The following is a 21,310-nucleotide window of genomic DNA, read 5'->3' on the forward strand; positions in this document are numbered from 1 at the left end:
AAATATGGTAATTGGATGTTAATATTTCTATTCTTTAAATTCTTTATACTTTTTCAGATAATATACTTTTAAATATTGTAATTATTATAATTTTGATTTTATGGTTGCCACACAAACAGCTGGTTACAGTGTTAATGAGAAATAAGTGATTGAAAATAAAGACAGCTGTTTGTGTTTGTAGCTTCTTGTAGCAGAAGAGAGTATTGAAGTCATGATGTTTTGTACTTAGAGATGTTTTGTGAATTATTTTAAAATAACGACTAAAATGTCAATATTTGTGAAAGATCCGTGCGGTTTCATATGTATAACATTGACTTATGTTTCTATATTCTATGCAGACTATGTAGTGGTTCGATGGGTGATTATGCAAACTATGCAGGACAGGTAAGTGTTATTGATTCTCTCTTTACGATTTAAAAATTATTCTTCTATTTGTTTTATAATGTATGCATTTGATTCCAGTATCAGTTCTTTTGGATACTATTAGATTCATGAAAAACCAAGTGTTGCTTTATAAAACCAACCTTACTGACACACAACCTCACAATACACTTTGCGCATCTGGAGACCGGATTTACTACTGAAAGATGTTTCTCATTTCATATAGTGTAATTTATTCAGCATTCTACCTAACACAGAATATTTCTGTGCTTATTAACTAAGAAAATTGTTTTGAATATTGGGTAAATGTTATATTATAGTGAAATGTGATTTCTCAACAGAATGTGTGTACAGAGAGCGGTCAGGCTTTTTGAGTTCGGTGTTCTTGGAATTAAAGTTATTTATAGAATAAGTGCTTGAAAAAACCAGTAAATTTTAATCATAAAATTGAACTGATAAGCCTACTAAAGCTTTAAATAACAATAAGCACTGGATTGGTCTGTGATCCAGATTGTGAGTGTTGGAATTTCTTATTATCAAATATCAATGTTCATAAATGAATAGAAAATTATAGAAGCAGTGTTATCTATATATCTAATAATAATATCTCCATTAAAATTATTTCCTTAAAGTTTGTTACATATAATATATTAGGACTATAATGATTCATTTTTTGGACTCAAAATAGTGTGTGAATTAAGTTATAATTTTTAAATTTAACCTCTAGACTGTGTATTCCAAATTAAGGTTTAGAGCAGTTTTGGACAAATGCTTGTTGTTTTTACCTGGATTGTATATTTGTATATAGATAAATAAATAACTTACTATTAAATTATTTTTCAGCTTATGGGCACCATTCCATGTGATTTTGTTCAACTCAGTAATATTTCTGCTGTCCTTCTCACACCTCCGCGCCATGTGTTCTGACCCGGGAGCAGTGCCCTTGCCTCAGAATCGGATGGATTTTTCTGATGTTCATTCTGGTAAGATGATCAAAATTTCAGATTTCCACCTTCCTTCTACCTCACCTTCAGAACTATGTTGTGACACAATTGAATGTATGCATTACTTTTCAACTCTATCAACTACCTTATCTGTTACCCTCTACCTTTGCCGCTTCACTATTCTTTTTTACCTCAAGTAGGATGAGAAGACTCCAGACTAGAGACTAGTTGGATTGAGAAAGGTGCCTCTGAAATATTTCCCAACATGCAAGACAAGTTTCCTTTATGTTCTCTCTTCAAGTGTTCCTCTATCATAATTTATCATTGAATTATTTTATTTCATCAATTATAGTGTGATATATTATTAGTATGATATAATCATCCACACTAATAGAATCAATAACGATAAACACAGAAATACAATTTAGGATTGTTAAATTAGGGTCTGGCTACACAGGGTACGATCTGTGACCCTATATCTATATTCTAAGTATCACAGATTGGTCTCTGTGTGGCAAGGTCATAAGATTTATAAAAAATGTGTATTCTTTATTAAGATACCTCCGGTGATAAGATATTTTCCTATTAATATATTCAAGGCCTTGGCTTCTGAGTGGCTAAAGATATTTGACATTGTGAGTGGCGTAAAAAGCTATAAAAAAGAAGTTTTACTTTAAGGCTGTGCAAAGGCTAAAAAAACTTTCTACTGGTGACATTTTTCTAAGTTTTTCGTTTTGTATACAATCATCAAGCTATCAAAATGAAAAAGTTTTCTTAGGAAAACATTTTTTCTCGATCATTAGTTTTATAGATATGAGCGCCTAAAGTCTAAATTTTTGGGACAGAACATTTCAAATTCGGTAAGAGATAAATCCATGAGATTTAGAGGATAAATTCTTCATTGTATTGTTGATTGAATAAAACAATTTCTCCAAGAATATCAATTTTTGAGAAAGTTATTCAATTTACCAAAAATAACTCAACTATCATCTAAATCTCATGGCTTTATCTCTCACCGAATTTTAAATGTTCTGTCCAAAAATTAAAACTTTAGGCGCTCATATCTGAAAAAGTAATGATTGAAAAAAATGTTTTCTTGAGAAAACTTTTTCATTTTGATAGCTTAATGATATACAAATTGAAAAAAAATATCACCAGTAGAAAGTTTATTTTTAGCCTTTGCACAGGCTTAATGCATCACGATGCTTGATTAAGTTTGTTTGTTTATGCTGTGTATACAGACAAACCCGATCATACTGGTGAATGTACTAAATTTAATGTCTAATAAATATTATTTTATTCTTGTAAGAATTTATCTGTTCGCTCCTTGTTGGGCTTTACAACCCAGTACGGATCAAAGCCTTCCTCAATCTTCTCCTCTGTTCAATGCAGCAGGTCTCCATCCCTGCACTCCAACCTTTGCCGCATCCTTGTCAAACACATCCATCCATCTTGTCCTGGGTCGCCCCCTCTTCCTCCTTCCCATTCATCGCCATCTTGGGTGGGTATGTGTCATGTGCTCGTATCAGGTGCCCTGCCCATCTTGATGGATTTCATCTGCCCTGCCCATCTTGATGGATTTCATCTGCGCACTTTCATCACTGTGACTATAGTATCTAATGGCTAATGAAATATATTATTGTATCGTTGTAATACGTTTCAGGCTCAGAAACATTACTTCAACACGAAGACTGGACAGTTTGCACCCGATGCGAAACCTATCGCCCGCCCCGGGCGCACCACTGTCGCATTTGCAAACGATGCATTAGACGAATGGACCATCACTGTCCTTGGTAAGAATATTCATATTTTCTAGGCTAGCCTAAATTTTCTATTTGAGAGAAGATGAGCCTGTACTGTTCAAAACGCCGTCAACTTTGTTCCAATTTAAGCCTGTTAATTGAGTATGGTACTATAGTTCAAACAGTCCTGCTAAAAGACCAATAATCACTCATTCTATCTTTTGGTCCTATGAAAGTATTGTTTCAAATTGCATTTGAAACCTGCTTATATTGGAACAATAATCTATCAGCCTGTTTAATAACGCCGTTCACTTTGTTCTAATTTACGCCTGTCAATTGATTACGGTACTTTAGTTCAAACAGTCCTGTTGAAGGACCGATAGATAACCATTCGTTCTATCTTTTGATCCTATGAAAGTATTGTTTCCAAATGTATTTGAAACCTACTAATATGAGAACGATAATCTATGAGCTTGTTCAATCCATCATTTTTGTTGAGAGTGATACCCACATGAGCGTCAGGCTTGTGTGTGAGTAATGAGGAGACGAGTTCAGTAATTCAGAGGCATCAATCCATGACCAGCACTTGCTGGATAAATTTAGTTGATATTGTAGAGTTCAATATTTGACTGAAGAACTTGATGGTCGGTTAGAAGTGATCAGAAAACATTTTATTGATTCATCATTCAGAGAGTAGAGTGGCTCAAACTTGAGTGACATGTTCAATAGCTTCATCCGAATTGGCCTCTCGAAAATTGGATTATGAGATAGAAGATCATTCTTCCAAAAATATAGCTCCAACTCGTTAATTGCATGTACATTGTTTAAAAAATGCTTAGCTGTACGCCCATCGTATTATAACAAAGAAATGCAGTTCAATGTACTGTAAAGCATTAAAACCTTATATTTTCTATTGTTTTCGTTGAGTATTTAATAGAATCTTGAGTAATATTTTATTAGTTATTTTATGGAATTTTTCGAATTGATCTGAATAACAATACGAATTCAACTAATTCATAACACTTTTAACAACAACAACAACATAATAATAATCAGTTTTCAATACACGATAATGCTATTGCATTAATATCACTACAGCTTTAATTAAAAACACTTCACTTATATGGGCTACTTTTGTACAAATTAATAAAAACAATATAACAATTTTTAGTACCCTTTATTATTAGAAACTTAGTATGGTCGAAACTAGTCGTTGAAATATTTTAAAGTTTCTAATAATAGAGGGTACTACAAGTTTTTATATTGTTTTTATTAATTTTTAGCATTAATTAATAATTCTGATCATTTATAGTATATAATAATCAATACATATACTATATTACAATATTACAATAATTTAGTACTAACTTTAATTTCTCCCTGCTCTTATTTACGTTATTGAACGCCAATGACCGTGAAGGTCTACTGTTTGGAAGATTTATTTTCTCTTAGGTAATAATCATTCTAATACGAAAGGTCTCGCTTGTTAAAGGTCAGGCCTGAATAAGGTGCAATGAACCTTGAAGCCTGGAGTCCCAACTGTTTTCTCTTGTCGAATAGCTTAATTTTAATGATAATTCACACTTTTTATATAAGTTACTTCAAATAACAATACTTCAATTGTCCAATTTTGAAAATATCTTTCTCGATTTAGAAATTAGTTCTGGTGCATTTTATTGCATGTATTTTATGGTAGTTCCCAGTTCAAAATCTCATCTTCTAAAAATGAGAATTCATTAGAAAATTGTATTCACATCATTTTAGAGAGTTACTATCGGAAATTTATATTTTTTCTGGATGTTAATTAAATTAAAATCCAATAATAAACTTCATGTATTGATCTGAAATTTGGCATGAATATTTATGCTATAAAGACTCAACTTTAAAAACTATGAAAAATATCACCAGTAGAAAGTCTATTTTTAGCCTTTGCACAGCCTTAATGCATCACGATGCTTGTCTAAGTTAGTTTGTTTATGCTGAGGATACAGACAAACCCGATAATACTAGTGAATGTATTAAATTTAATGTCTAATAATATTAATGTAAGAATTTATCTGATGGCTCCTTGTTGGGCTTTACAACCCAGTACGGGTCAAAGCCTTCCTCAATCTTCTCTGTTCAATGCAGCAGGTCTCCATCCCTGCACTCAAACCTTTGCCGCATCCTTGTCAAACACATCCATCAATCTTGTCCTGGGTCGCCCCCTCTTCCTCCTTCCCATTCATCGCCATCTTGGGTGGGTATGTGTCATGTGCTCGTATCAGGTGCCCTGCCCATCTTGATGGATTTCATCTGCCCTGCCCATCTTGATGGATTTCATCTGCACACTTTCATCACTGTGACTATAGTATCTAATGGCTAATGAAATATATTATTGTATCGTTGTAATACGTTTCAGGCTCAGAAACATTGCTTCAACACGAAGACTGGACAGTTTGCACCCGATGTGAAACCTATCGCCCGCCCCGGGCGCACCACTGTCGCATTTGCAAACGATGCATTAGACGAATGGACCATCACTGTCCTTGGTACGAATATTCATATTTTCTAGGCTAGCCTAGATTTTCTATTTGAGATAAGATGAACCTGTACTCTGCAAAACGCCTGTCAATTGATTACGGTACTTTAGTTCAAACCGTCTGTTGAAGGACCAAGAGATATCCATTCATTCTATCTTTTGATCCTATGAAAGTATTGTTTCAAATTGCATTTGAAACCAGCTTATATTGGAACGATAATCTATGAGCCTATTTAATAACGCTGTTCACTTTGTTCTAACATAGAGAAACAATAGCATAAGTAGATAGTAGGGCGTGTATGTCGCAACTTTTACTGTTATCTTAAGCCGATAGTTCATGTAATTCTTTCCCGTGAAGCTGTGTGACACTGGTAGTCTCTCATATTGTGCCGTTCATACACTCTCACCCCAACAAAACAGTAAAATTCGACAACAATCAATAGTAATCGGTTTGAGATAACAGTAGAAGTTGCGACATAAACGCCCTATACCATGGGATATCTACTTACGCTATTATTTCTCTATGGTTCTAATTTACCGCGTGTCAAATGAGTATGGTACTTGAGTTCAAACATTCCTGTTAAAGGACCAAAAGATAACCACTCGTTCTATCTTTTGATCCTATGAAAGTATTGTTTCAAACTGCATTTGAAACCTACTAATATGAGAACGATAATCTATGAGCTTGTTTAATCCATAATTTTTTTGAGAGTGATACCCTCATGAGCGTCAGGCTTGTGTGTGAGTAATGAGGAGACGAGTTCAGTAATTGAGAGGCATCAGTCCATGACCAGCACTTGCTGGATAAATTTAGTTGATATTGTAAAGTTCAATATTTGACTGAAGAACATGATGATCAGTTAGGAGTGTTCATAAAACATTTTATTGATTCATCATTAAGAGAGTAGAGTGGCTCAAACTTGAGTGACATGTTCAATAGCTTCATCCGAATTGGCCTCTCGAAAATTGGATTATGAGATAGAAAATCATTCTTCCAAAAATATAGCTCCAACTCGTTAATTACATGTACATTGTTTAAAAAAATGCTTAGCTGTACGCCCATCGTATTATAACAAAGAAATGCAGTTCAATGTACTGTAAAGCATTAAAACCCAATATTTTCTATTGTTTTCGTTGAGTATTTAATAGAACCTTGAGTAATATCATTTTATTAGTTATTTTATGGAATTTTTCGAATTGATCTGAATAACAATACGAATTCAACTAATTCATAACACTTTTAACAACAACAACATGATAATAATCAGTTTTCAATACACGATAATGCTATTGCATTAATCTCACTACAGCTTTAATTAAAAACACTTTACTTATATGGGCTACTTTTGTACAAATCAATAAAAACAATATAACAATTTTTAGTACCCTTTATTATTAGAAACTTAGTATGGTCGAAACTAGTCGTTGAAAAATTTTAAAGTTTCTAATAATAGAGGGTACTACAAGTTTTTATATTGTTTTATTAACTTTTAGCATTAATTAATAATTCTGATCATAGAGTATATAATATATAGTATATAATAATCAATACATATACTATATTACAATAATTTAGCACTAAATTTAATTTCTCCCTGCTCTTATTTACGTTATTGAACGCCAATGACCGTGAAGGTCTACTGTTTGGAAGATTTATTTTCTCTTAGGTAATAATCATTCTAATACGAAAGGTCTCGCTTGTTAAAGGTCAGGCCTGAATAAGGTGCAATGAACCTTGAAGCCTGGAGTCCCAACTGTTTTCTCTTGTCGAATAGCTCAATTTTAATGATAAATTACACTTTTTTTTATTCTCCCGATCAAGTAACAATACTTCAATTATCCAATTTTGAAATTAACTTTATCGATTTAGAAATGAATTCTGGTGCATTTTATTGCATGTATTTTATGGTAGTTCCCAGTTCAAAATCTCATCTTCTAAAAATAAGAATTCATTAGAAAATTGTATTCACATCATTTTAGAGAGTTACTATCGGGGATTTATATTTTTTCTGGATGTTAATTAAATTAAAATCCAATAATAAACTTCATGTATTGATCTGAAATTTGGCACGAATATTTATGCTATAAAGACTCAACTTTAAAAAATAAAATAAAATAATTTTGATGTAAATTTTCAAAATGGCGGCCATTTCAAATTTTTGGTTGTAAATTACACGAAAACAGTTCACTTTACAGAGAATTTACAAGAGACAAAAAAGTTAGAAAATTTTATCAAGATTTCAAGGATACATCATTTATTAAGATTGGTCAGAGAATAACAGATAAATTGATTATTTTCCTACAGCATGCATGATCATGAACAAACAAGATCACCTGAAAAACATTATAAAATCAGCTGGATGGCTAGATGGAGCCATACCGAGTTTCAAAGCTTTATCTTAAATACAATTGAAATTAAACATGTAATATTGATGTTTAAATTGTGGAAAGTGGTCTTGCATGCAATACGAAAATGATTAATTTCTATGTTATTCTCCGACCAATCTTAATAAATGAGGTATCCTTGAAATTTTGATAAAATTTGCTAACTTCTTTGTCTCTTGTAAATTCTCTGTAAAGTGAACGGTTTTTGTGAAATTTGCAATAAAAAATTTGAAATGGCCGCCATTTTGAAAATTTACATCGAACATTTTTCATTTTATTTTTCAAAGTTGATTCTTTCTTTATATCATAAATATTCACCTGTAAATATATCTGTATGTGACCGGATCTCGGAAACGGCTCTAACGATTCTCACCAAATTTGGAACAAAGTAGGTTTATGATATGAAAATTCGATTGCACTAGGTCTCAACTCTGGGATAACTCGCTGAAGGACATTGAAAGAATAAATACGTCATTTGAAAAACAGATGGAAATTTTGTCGTCTGTCGATACCTTAATGGAAGTGAGTGAGCGAGTGCATGTGTGGGATATTCCTCTCAGCTGATCTCACGAGAAGAATAATTCAGAAAGAAAAACTTATTTTCGTTTATTTCACTTTTTTTAGAAAACATGTTTACTTCAGAAAGTCCAAAATAGTACTACTAGATGCTGTTAGTGTAGAATAGTACATAGTATATTAAACAATATTGTAGCAAAGATGGTAGGATCATTCTAAATAAAATTCATAGTATATCTATTTGTAATTGATGATGTGTTTGTTTTTGAAGTGTGAATAAATTGTTATTTTGATGAGTGATAGTAGCTTAACCTGGATTTTTATTTGGACTGTAGTATAAATTTGAAAAGGGCATAAGCCTGTTGTGCCTTCTCATATAACTGTAAAAATAATTGTACGACTGAGAAAATGAATAAATAAATATAAAATATGAATTTAATCTTTCGTTACAAATTTTCTATGCTTTTACACTCCAGCTCGAAGCTCGGTCTCCCGATATTATATTTGGTAATTGAATGTTAAGGCCCGTAAGCAGATGCTTTGTTTAAACTGAGAAATTTCAGCTGGTCATTTAAACTCCGAATGAAACACATTATTATAAATGCAACCATATCTACAAGTAAACTTAGATGATGCATATGTCCCTAATTGTGATATGATAATTATTGTTGAATTCATATATTGACTTTTTATTACAGGATAAACAACTGTGTTGGTGAACAAAACCAGAGATATTTCATCCAGTTCCTCATCTACGTTGGCGTGCTGTCGATTTATGCGATTGTTCTGGTGGTCGTGTCGTGGGTGAGGGCTTGTCCAGAGTGCAGTTCCGAAGTCAGTCTAAAGCAGACCAGAATGTAAGTTGACTTGGAATCATAAAAATGGCCGTATTATTTCTCCAATCATTAATAAGTCTGAAGAATCTCAAGTATTCTAGATTTAAACATTTTATTTAGTTTTAGTCTCGGTTCATCTATTAGAAATTCTACCTTAACAAGACTTGTTATGTTAATTTAGAAAATTAATACTAGACTAAAATTATACAGCTTGTCAGATTTTTATCATCGAGTATTTCTTCAGTTTATGCTCGCCAATGTAACTAATAATACAGTAGAGTTCAGGCGGTACGTGAACCGGTTAAGGCCCGGACGTATCCTCTAACTTGTCTACGAGCCTGAAAAAATATGCTCATGGTCCCCGAATGTATACGGTCTCCAAGGTAGGTGCTTGTACGTCCACCGAGCAGGTGCCCAAGAAGGGACGCGAGCGTTTCGAAAGAGGTGGTATGGGGGGGGGAGGGTGTTACGACATACTATTATGCTACTTCCAGAGACGGGATATTTCACATGCCTGCTACTTGCAAAGACACATGGGCTACCCTGCTTCCCATAGTCTGGAAAGGCCCGAAACTCCGCCAGAGGCTTCAATGTGCCCAGCTACTCAAAGAGACAGATAGTCCAGATGACTTCCCATTCTGGAGCCTTAACCTGGCCGTACACCCACTTCCTGATTTTGATTGACTACTTTGACTTGTATTTTAATGTATTCTGACGATGTTATAACATTATCCACTGTTTTTAGCTATGAAGATTTTGATTTGATATTCTGGACTCGGAATTGAATTTGATTCAAAGTGAAGCAACATAACCCACCTTTTAGACATTGGCTTACTACTATCAAAATTCGGAAAGGAAACAGTTTTGGGCTAGGCCTGTTGATCCTTTTCTAATCATGTATTTGATGTGTGTATTTTTAAATGTAAAAAGTAAATGAATATTTAATATTTGTTGCAGGCTGCATTCGGTGATCCTGGTGCTGGAGAGTTCTCTGTTCGGCATGTTTGTGTTGGCAATCCTGTACGATCAGCTGGAGGCGATCGCCAACGACGAGACGACCATAGAGCAGCTGCAGAACAGCTATGCGGGCAAGGGTGGCATGAGTGTGCACAAGACCATCATGAGCACTCTATGTCGGTTGCCCTGCTACAACACGGCGCAGATTGCCAAGACAACTGGCGGGGTGCATTCTGTCTGAGTGGCTGCCAATGTGCACTGCACTATTGCCTGTGAGTGCTTCACAACCTAACCTAACCTACTCCCCTCGTACTTCTTCATTAAGGTAGGCGCACACAGATCGTCATCGGACGGACGGCACGCATCGGACGGATCGTATTTTTTTTAGTTGCTGCGCACACTAGACGTCATCGGAGCATTGGCATTTTAGTTCATTGCGTTCATTGCGATATGTTGAGTCGTGTGCGAATTAGGAATTTAATAAGCAAAAATTACAGTAAAATCACTTCACTTATATGGGCTACTTTTGTTAAAATTAATAAAAACAATTAAAGGGTATTATTACTTTATTTATTTTAAAGTTTTTTTTTATAAAAGGTACCTACTACACATTTTTATATTGTTTTTATTAAAAATATTACAGTATACAAGTGATGGATAGCAGTAGCAAAGAAGAAGTGAGATTATTGTTACTTGTTCAACAACTTCTGAAGACGTATAAATTAGCATTGACGTTAGTCAAAATTTCTAACTAGTCCCTCTCTCAAGTGACATTATGCATAATATCGTATGTTTTTTTGTGAGATTATGAAATTCTATTTATTCTAATATTATAATATACCAAATATACATTACCAACCAATTATAGTAGATTTATGTAATACAGTATATTAATAGCTGATATTTTACTCTACTGTATTTTGATACATTATTATGTTAAGGACATAGTTAGTTTTTATACTGATTTAGGACATATTTAATAACAATTAAAACTTTAGTATATATTAAAAAAAAATAAAACCCTATAAAATATTTATTTCTACACTCTACAGAAAAAACAAGGGAATAAATAAATGCTGGTGAGTCATTAAATCCGATCGAAGCCGTCGGCTTCAATGCGGATAGGTATGCGCACTCCAATTGAAAACAATGCACCAAATCTAATCTTCCGATGCGTGCCGTCCGTCCGATGACGATCTGTCTGCGCCTACCTTTAGGGTGTGATCACTATGTTCTAAATAAGTTTTTTTTTTCATTTGTTTTGATAAAAATGTAGTGTTAGTATGCAGTGTGTCATGCGAAACCTGGCAATACATTGTGATAAAGAATCACATTGAATGCGTGTATGTGCAAGTGCACGCTTAGTTATGTATGACCAAGTGTGCAGATGAGTGACAAAATCTGGAAAGAGCAATACGAAAACGCGTGCACTTGCTCGTTGCGTTTAGTGTGAGCAGCTACATGCAAGTCACAACGTGTTTCAATGGCACTTTTCAGATTTTGATTTCGGCTCATGCATGATTTTACGTGCACTTGCACGTATACACAATCAATGTCATCAAACTCTAATATTTAACCGAAGTTTAGTTGCAATTACTTCTATTAAAACAATTTACTATGATTAACAGCTGATTTAAGGCATCATTCGCTTCTCTCATTCTTTCTCTTGGCACATTATAATCACGATTGAATTTAATAAAAGTGCTGTAATAAAAGATCAAAATCTGAGATTGAGATAGTTATTTAGTATTAACCGAGATAAAATGAAAATTTCCACGAGGACCAATGGAAGAAGCGGTCGATGCCTTCAATCAGCCGTGAATCAGGGTCAAATTTAATACACTTACACTCGGTTGCACAAAAGTATGTTAACTTTTAATTCCGATTAAATGCCATGAGAACTAACCAGAGAAGCCTTCTTCTCAGAAAAACCTTCTCTGATTGGTTCTTGTGACATTCAATCATGATTGAGATTTAATAGGGCCCTTATGTACTGGGCCTATATACTTCAATACTTGCAACTGGGCCCTTAATTGTTAGCAAGTTTAGTTTTTGTACGTTTATTACAAAAACTTATGATTAGGTACCTATGATTATGTAAGAAATACATATGATTACTTATGATTTAATGTCAAGAAAATAAATGAGAGAAGCGGATGATGCCTTTTTAATCAGCAGTTAATGACGGTTCATATTAATTATTGACGTGCGTGCGCTAGGATTTCTATACTAAGAAGTTTAGATTTTGTTCATTACTATTACTCTGGTAATTGGGATCCAACCTAAATTTGAAGGATATATCTTGCTTCCATAACGTACAAGCATGTAATGTAAGTTTTGCTTTGGTGGTTAGGAACCACCAAACATTAAAGGATATCTTGCTCCTAGATGATATATAATTATTGGAATTATAAATCTTGCTTCAATAAAGTACAAGTATGTAAGTTTAAGTTTTGCTGTAGTGGTTCCGAACAAAAATTGATTATATCTTGCTCCTTTATATAATCATACTATATTTCGATAGTATACTGAGTATGCTGGTCTGTTAGTTGAGCTTTTCTCACTTTCCTGGTGGTATGGATCATATTTTGCACCTTTAGATAGTTTACAAGAACTTAATTTATTTCGGACTATGTGTTATCTAAATTTGGGAGAGGAATAGCACAAGGTTACCTTATTTTTCCTCTACCTATCATTTTGATAATGTTCTTATTGTAAAAATGAATAAAGAATGAATATACTGAGAAAGCTGTTCTGTTAGTTGAGCTTTTCTCACTTTTCTGGTGGTATGGAACTTTTTTCTGTATGTGACTTACTCAAATTGTTCGCAGGTTTCAAGTTCTGGTCGCTGCCAGTAGTCAATGCGACAAGACTTCCGGATGAAGTATGAAAAGACGCAGCTGTCTTCTCCAATACTCTACAGATAAGTCACCGCCGTAACGTCGAGTCGATATTCAGTCCAAAACGCACGATTACAAGGTATTTTTGTATTATCACCGTCACGATAGTTGAGACTTAGTTAGGGATGACAACTGGGAGCTAGTTGGCGAAAATGCCTGACTTTGAGAACTGCTTTCCATTTCTAGTTATAATAACATTATCAAAGAATCATGATATCATAAGTGTAGACTGTCGAGAATTGTATTGTAATTAGTATGATTGCACATGAATATTTTATCAATAATTATTAAAAAGACCTTATCATGCTTTTGATATGAAGAGAAGAATGGGAACTTGAACAATGTATTATACTAGCATTTACAACACAGTTCTTATGCAATGTTATATTTTAATGTGACTTTTCATTTGAGATTGTGAGTAGAACTTATTATTAGAAGACAGGTTTTGTGTAAATGTATGTACTTTCAAATTAAATATTATTAATAAGTAACAATGATTTGAGTTGTCAAATTAAAAATGTGTGTACATTCTCATTTCGTTGTATTGGTCTAAACTGTGAATTGATAATTCTCAAATTTACTAATAAATACTACAATCATTACTGTATAATGACGTGTACAAAGTATTAATTATTATTCACAACATTGTGGAGAATCAATTACGTTGGGAATACTTTATTCTATTAATGGAGTATTTGTTGTGGCTTTTACGGTATCTTTACTACTTGTCAATATTCTTGAAGCAGCAATTTATTTATGTACATAAAAATATTAATTTGTACTAATAGAACGATAGCTTTTTTATTTGAATAGCTTTAGCTTTCCATTTTGTAGTGCGGATTCTCGATTTTTCAGAGAAGCTTCCAATTTACTCAGGTTCTTAGTAAATTCTCTTTGGATTCTATGTTGTCTTTTTGAATGTTTGTTATACAGGGCCCGGCATAAAAACCTGACGATTTTTGAGGGATAATAACTAAAGTGTCTTTCGTACAATTAAATCATATGATTTATCAAACTGAAGATCAAGTTTTGCAATTTATAGTGAATTACATAGATTACTCACAAAGTTTTTTATTTGTAGATTATGTCATCCAAATGATTTCCGTTACTTTTCACACACTCACTTAACCTAATTCTAAAATTTGCCATTGCTCGCTCAATCATCACTTGTGGAATTGCTTCAATTTCTCGTTGAATGACTTCCTTTAGTTCTGTGGATTATTGGCTGCTCAATAACGGTAATTTTGTTTATTCACAAATCCCGAAAAATGAAAATGTTTCTCGTCACTTGAAAGAATAACGGCATCCTGGTGGAAAGTTTTGAGAATGATCTCGCAAGCGGCTTTGCAATGTGCCCAATAATTTGCATTATGTTGTTACACTAACATTATCTTATACAGATGAAATTTTAGGTCGGAATGAAGAATTCGTCATACACTTCGATCAGAAATGGCTAGCGCAACAGCATGTTTCGCTGCTGAACGTCGTGGAGACCATGTAACAGCTACTCAGGCGTTTTTGAGGCTTTCTCACGGTTCGTTTTCGTCCTGTTGGTTTCGTTTTTAAAGCGGACAACGTGTTCCTGGAATTCTTTACCCACAAGATCGTATTCCTACTGGGAACAGGCGCGTGTCGATTTAAATTATAGAAATGTCTGCAACATAAACGCTGTGTTAAAATAACTGAGTCTTTATTTTTAAAACAAGCTTCAATCACAATCGCTTGATGTTCACTCGACCACGACATACTGGCTACTGAAATGTCAAGAATAGACCTATCGATGTACAACATTCCCGCCTTTTCAATGACAGTGGTTCAAATATAACAATTACTAAAAAATCGTCAGATGCCGGTCTCTGTATATGATTTATTAGTGGATAAAGTAGGAGTGAGCGATGCTAATGTTTGTTCACGTGGTCTAGAATAGAAGTTTTCTACCTTACTTTGAATCAGTGGTAATGCTAACTGAACCTTCCAGAACTATTCCCGTTTTCCTAAATTCAAGGCTCAATTCTTAGTACTTTCAGTAAAATTTAACCTGCTAATATTAGTTTAATCTTATCCGAGTTTCCAACAACTGATCAAAATTAAATAATAAAAGAACTTGAAACTGTCGCCAACTTTTACCTATAAATATTAATAAGTGTTCGTGGAAATTTTTTGGCGTATTATTTGGATTTAACTTATACTAGATCATCTCTTTGACAAATACAGAGAAACTTGATCAAGATGTCAACTTTAATAAATACTTTCGAAAACGAATTCTCTTTTTATAATTTGAAAAAAATATTAATATGAGATAACGATTATGATGATCATAGTACTTTCAGTAAAATTTAACCTGTTGATAATCTTATCCCAGTTTCCAACTGATCAAAATCAAATAAAAGGACTTTAAATTGTTTATGATTAATTCATTATTATTAAATGATAATGAAAATTAATGATTAGCTTTGATAAAGAAGAGACATTATCTGGATGTAATATAAAAAATCAGTCGGCATGCAGGTAATTTTTATATTATTTTGTAGTATGACAATTTTATACTTGACAGGTGGAATCATTAGTGTTTAATTCTGGATTTTTTTGTACTCATTTTGTAGATTTATAATCATCAAGCTGTTTAGCTCATCTCGTCAATTGAAATCAAAATTATAAAACACAGAGAACTGCTCAGCAAGTAGACGTCAGTTTTATGCAGTAAATCTTTGCCCAGTTGCATTATTCTAGCTTTTGATAATGTTATTTTTTAAACGACTTACTCTTTCTGGGTCATCTTGAAACAAATGGGATTGGAAATCACTATCACTGTTCTGTGTATAATCTCAGAATAAACAAGTTTATCAAGTTTTCTCTGGTAGAATTTAATAAGTGCGACTCAATTTTACATAATTTACTTGAGAACTTGATTTTTCAATAATTATTAATTATTTATTGAATACTCATTTTAAAAATATATACTCTTTAATTTCGGGAAAATAGACATTGCATGGCTTCTACATTTCAAGCAATGACATTTCTAGTTTTCAAACTATTAGATATTACCTGTATATTTCAGAGATAACTTTTTAATCACAAAGTTTTATATATAATAGTTTTGTAAAATTAAGGTATTAGAATAATGTAATTTTATATAATAATCATTTTACTTACAATCTAATCTGAGATTTTTCATGATCTCAAGTGATAGAAAAATGCATTATTCAGATTATAACTAATCGCCCTAAAACAATTTTCTACTGAATATTTTGATTTACTTCCTTATCAAAAATTATTTTTTAATCAAAAAGTCTTGTATTGATCCAGCACAATTTTACTGCCTTTGCTTTCTCTCTGAAAAATAGCTCCCTATTCTTTGAATGTTCTGTCATGAAGAGGATATGGCTTTTTCGTTAATTATTCTGAATTCACTAATACTCCTATAATTTAGATAGACTATCTTCAGAATATTGCAAGATTGCTCATTGTTCAAAATAAATACATATCTTCCTTTGTACATATTATAGATATAGCCTTATTTAACTTTTTCGATATATTGAGCAATTTTTCGATTCTTGTCTAGTGGAGAGTTGCCCTAATTCTGTGTTTGGACGTTAGAAGACATAAGAAATGACTGTAAAAATTGGACCAATTTTGTTTCATGCATAATTTTTATAAACCGCACTTTTGAGTAGAATTTTGTATTGAAACTTTTTTGGTTCACTAGTCATAATTTAGAGATTTTTGCATTCTGTTACAATATTCAATGTAGAGCAATAACAAAGTCACTCAATTTCAATTCAAATTTTTGCCATCAGTGATAAATGGTTACACATTGGTTTGAATTGTGTGACTTTTCGACCACTCTGTATTTGCTACCGTATTGGGAAACTTTCAATTATACTGTACATTGAATAGTGCAAAAGCATTAGGCAATTAATTACAAAAAATGTGTTTTTTAGAATAAGTATCTGCATACAATAACTTCCATTACTATTGTAGGAAGCTCATACTGGATGTATTATGCGATACTACTCTATAACAAAATGTCAATCATATATGCAAATAGTATCCGAGTGTTTTGATTTGTTGAATTTTGGAAGATAGGTCTCAAAATATTGCTATACATTGAAAAATCATCTCACCCGCATTAAAGCTACTGTATTTCTAGCTGATATAATTGAAGAATAATCTCTTTAGTAATTTTAAACTTTATTGTTGGAATCGAAATGCATTTGGATGGAAAAAATATAATTAAATTCAATTTAGCCTACTCATGAATAAAATAAGTGAGATTAAATTACTTTACTTTTCTGAATGGACTCAGTTCACTAATATATAAATTTGTTGTTTACTTTCTTACTACTATAGTTTACTTTCAAAATTTTTCAATGCCATTGAATCGAACAATATTCTATTCCATAAATATTCGTTATTTTCCATATTTTGTATTATTAATATGAGATTCCTGAATCACTTACTATATTCCGGTTGGGTTTATATTTGCTGATACGATGCAGATTTTATAGTTGAGTGGAACCTTTCATATTCCCTTAATAAGCATCAAAACAGAATTTTTGTACACAGTTTAACAATATATGGAAAGTGTCGATTAATCGGATTTTTTACTTCGAGTGAAAATCAATAACATTAGCAATATTTTCAATTGCAATACTGTTCATTTTATATATAAATGATGTACATTGTCCCTTCTTCATAGACGTATTGGAGCTCTATTTACCATTTTGATTTTCAGCCAGTATTTTTAGGTGGTCATAAGCTTTTAAATGATTTATTTTCACTGTGTACTAGATAGCTGTAATCAGCTACTGTAGTCAAATTATTGTATAAAATTTTATTTGTGTTATTGTCTTGTATATGTTTTATATTTGTTAAAATTGTTATATTTTTGATTAAAGCAATGAAATTGATCCAATTCCTCATTTTGTACCTGAAATTGTACACAATTTTATTTTGTATAAAAATATTATGATACTCAATATTGGTTTCCAATAATTCGATCTGTTAAGATTTTAACTTGTCAATTCTTTTCAAATCAATCAATCATAGCTATAGATACTTCATTTGTTCCAAGAATCAATTGTATCTGATTTTGTTAAAAGTAAAAATTGAGGATGGAAGTTTGAAATATTTTTGAAATAAATTATTATCAAACGGATATTGTTTTATTTCTTGTGAACCATTTATTCTGAAGTGGTGAACACCTCTGGGTGGTGATTCACAATAATATGAAAAGTATAGTTTCGTTGATGGAATTGAATTCTCTGGCCCGGTTGCACAAAAGCCGGTTAAATTTTAACCGTGAATAATTTTACGAGAAGGCCTTTTTGATAAGACGGTTTCTCTAATTGGTTCTCGTTGGATTAATCACGGTTAAAATTTAATCGGCCTTTGTGCAACGGGTAATGAGTCTTACACTAGAGGATAAGTCATCTGAAAAGTTGGCTTTGTAGAGGGCGTCAGTATGGTTTGTGCTATAATTATATTATCTAATTAATGAAGTTTGACTTTTATGAATTTTTAAATTTCAGCCCGTATATCTCTTCAGCAGATAGCTATCTTGCATAGTGATGAAATGCTCAATAAACATCAATCAAAAGTGATGATAGTTGATTCTATGGAAAAAATGATTAAATTATAAGGAACCAAATGTCAACTTATATACAGCATTGATATTGATACAATAAGTATACCATCAACATGATAGAGAGAGAAAAATTAAGGTAACCTTGTGCTATTCCTCTCCCAAATTAAGATACGGTTACACATAGTCCGACATAGGTTGCCTTGTTGTTGTTCACTTCACAATCATCCGAACATAAATATATTTGTATAGATTTAACAATACAGGTTTCTAGGAGAAGCTCTAATGTTCCATATGAGATTCTTTCATTATTAGTAAGTTTCACCGTAGAGAAAAGATAGCACAAGAAAATATAACATATATGGCGTTTATGTTCCAATTTTTAATGTTAAATCAAGCTGATAGTCCTATAGTAGGGTCCATGTTATAATGGCAGTATTTGATTAACTTTGGTGTTGCTATCCTTGTCTATTATCCCACAAAACACATAGCAGTATCGTTTTCTAGCTCCACTACGTTGCCAAATAAGTTTTTAAGAATGTAGAAATATAATTAATCAAGGCAGACAAACGGCAACTCTGTTCTCCTATCTTTATCCACTGTAATTATAACGTGGACCTCACTATAGTACTTATTTCTTGTGAAGCTATGTGACGCTTGTAATACTGTACCGTTCTTACACTCTCACCCGGTCAGAACAGTAACAATAGACATTTGTAGTCGGCTTGAGTTAACAAAAAATCGGCTTCAAATTTGGAGCATTTAAACTACCTATACCATGGGCATGAGATGTCTTCTTATGCTACCTTTCCTCAATGGCTTCACCCTCTACAACCTTGCTCTTCCAAATTTCAGGTTCCTCGATATAGTTGATATTTTATATGAGGAATTAGAATGAAGCAGTGCTTTCCAAAGATTTTCTGTTTAGCTAATTAGCAACAGAAACCGGATGAAATCATTGGTTCTCATGGGAGGAGAACCCATAATACTCATTCTGTAGTTAGGTCCACGTGGCCTATCCAACCAAGGTATCCAGCGCTCGCTACTACGGTTGTCTAGTGGATTGCGGCAGAAACATTGCCCCCACATGCGTACTTGTGCCAACAAACAAAATGAAACTCTTTAATTTGACATATAGGTTATATAATTTATAACTGTAAGTTTAATGTAATAAATTTTATTAAGAGTCAAAACCCCGATAATCATTTATAAACATCCTGCATAATAATAAGAATAATCTTCTTATGAGCCTAATCATCTATCAAGACCATTAAGATGGAATTCATGAAATGTTTTGAATGAAGATTTATTCATAATTTAAAATTATTAAACTTCATATTTGTTGATATACATACACATTTTATTGAAACTACGAAATTATAATTAAACAATGATAAATCTAATCTCTAATGACTAGTCTTCATTAGTTTTTCAACATTTTTCTGACTCCAGTCTTGAATACTAAAATTAGCAAATGCTTGAGGTAAACTTTCAACGTCAAAATTGACCGGTTTCATCGATTCTGTAGTATCAAAGAGTTCTCTTAACGCATCACGGGCAGCCATCTCGGTAGCAATTTTAATACTCTCACCAGAACCAAGACCTATCAACTCCTTGTTCACATACAACCCTATTTGGTAATTGGCTAAAATCGTATTTCGACCAGCCTCCGCAACTATTCTTGGCTCAAAAGGTTGCTTTCCATCTCTTTGCAGGATACTGGACAGTACTCTCAATGGATCGTTGATTTCCCACAGTTCATTGATATTCTTACCGACCAGTTGAGTCATAACAAAATCCCTCACAAAAAGATTAGCCCTATCAACACCTGAACTCTCCGATATTGCAGCAACCACTGCTCTGAAACCATTTGACAAGTTGACTGTGTCAACTGGATGTTCAATTGTCAACATCAGATCAGCAAGGCCCAGTTTTTCGGCAAGTGTACTTAGATTCTCGTCGTTTGACAGGTAGTTTAGAACTGCAATGACACCTTCCTCGGGAAACTTTGGAAAAGCGGAACGAATGAAATTCAAAGCATAATTATGTATGATTTCATTACCTTCTTCTATCATTTTACTATTATCATTTATTTGAGTATCAACCTCAATCCCAACAGCCTTTTGCTGATCCATTTCGCTTAGAACAAATTCTTTAGTAGTAACTGCAGCACGAAGCACATCCAAATTTAAATCCTCACCTAGTCGTTTTCCAAAGGCAAAAAGTTCTGATTTGTAGTTCCAGTCCGTGAACGAAGATCTTCTTGGGAGAGGCTCCGGATCCATTTTTTCTTTACGCTTTTTCAGCGTTTGTAGAGTTGGTCGAAGCCATCGTTTGAAACCTCGGCTTTGAATTAACGGACTTGGTCTTTGAAGCCGAACTAAGAAAACTGGTAAAGCACTCAATCTTGATGTCATATTAAGTATAAAAAATCCAATTATATAATATTCTAAACACAAATGAGAAAAATATAAAGATAAACACTATAAACAGGAACAGCACGAGCACATAACCTCAAACGTTTCACAGATCACAGATTTCGTG

The 21,310-nt window shown here is 32.9% G+C and overlaps 2 protein-coding genes across 3 annotated transcripts; one reads left to right on the forward strand and one right to left on the reverse strand.

The window, feature by feature from the left end:
• Window positions 1–156: 156 nt before the first annotated feature.
• Window positions 157–18,340, forward strand: LOC111053380 (palmitoyltransferase ZDHHC7). Of its 2 annotated transcripts, none has more exons than XM_022340249.2 (6): window positions 157–384; window positions 1,225–1,364; window positions 2,989–3,118; window positions 9,188–9,346; window positions 10,283–10,554; window positions 13,114–18,340. In XM_022340249.2, the coding sequence occupies exons 1-5, from the start codon at window positions 266–268 to the stop codon at window positions 10,521–10,523; spliced, it is 789 nt and encodes a 262-aa protein (XP_022195941.2). In that variant the 5' UTR covers window positions 157–265; the 3' UTR covers window positions 10,524–10,554; window positions 13,114–18,340. The 2 variants fall into 2 exon arrangements, with proteins under 2 accessions (XP_022195941.2, XP_039283717.1); XM_039427783.1 differs by lacking the exon at window positions 2,989–3,118 and adding an exon at window positions 5,469–5,598.
• Window positions 18,341–20,055: 1,715 nt separating this feature from the next.
• Window positions 20,056–21,296, reverse strand: LOC111053383 (39S ribosomal protein L44, mitochondrial-like). The gene has a single exon (XM_022340254.2). It carries the CDS (start codon window positions 21,181–21,183, stop codon window positions 20,173–20,175), a length of 1,011 nt encoding a protein of 336 aa, XP_022195946.2. The 5' UTR covers window positions 21,184–21,296; the 3' UTR covers window positions 20,056–20,172.
• Window positions 21,297–21,310: the final 14 nt, after the last annotated feature.

This window comes from Nilaparvata lugens, chromosome 5 (assembly GCF_014356525.2).
Source record: "Nilaparvata lugens isolate BPH chromosome 5, ASM1435652v1, whole genome shotgun sequence".
NCBI lineage: Eukaryota > Metazoa > Arthropoda > Insecta > Hemiptera > Delphacidae > Nilaparvata > Nilaparvata lugens.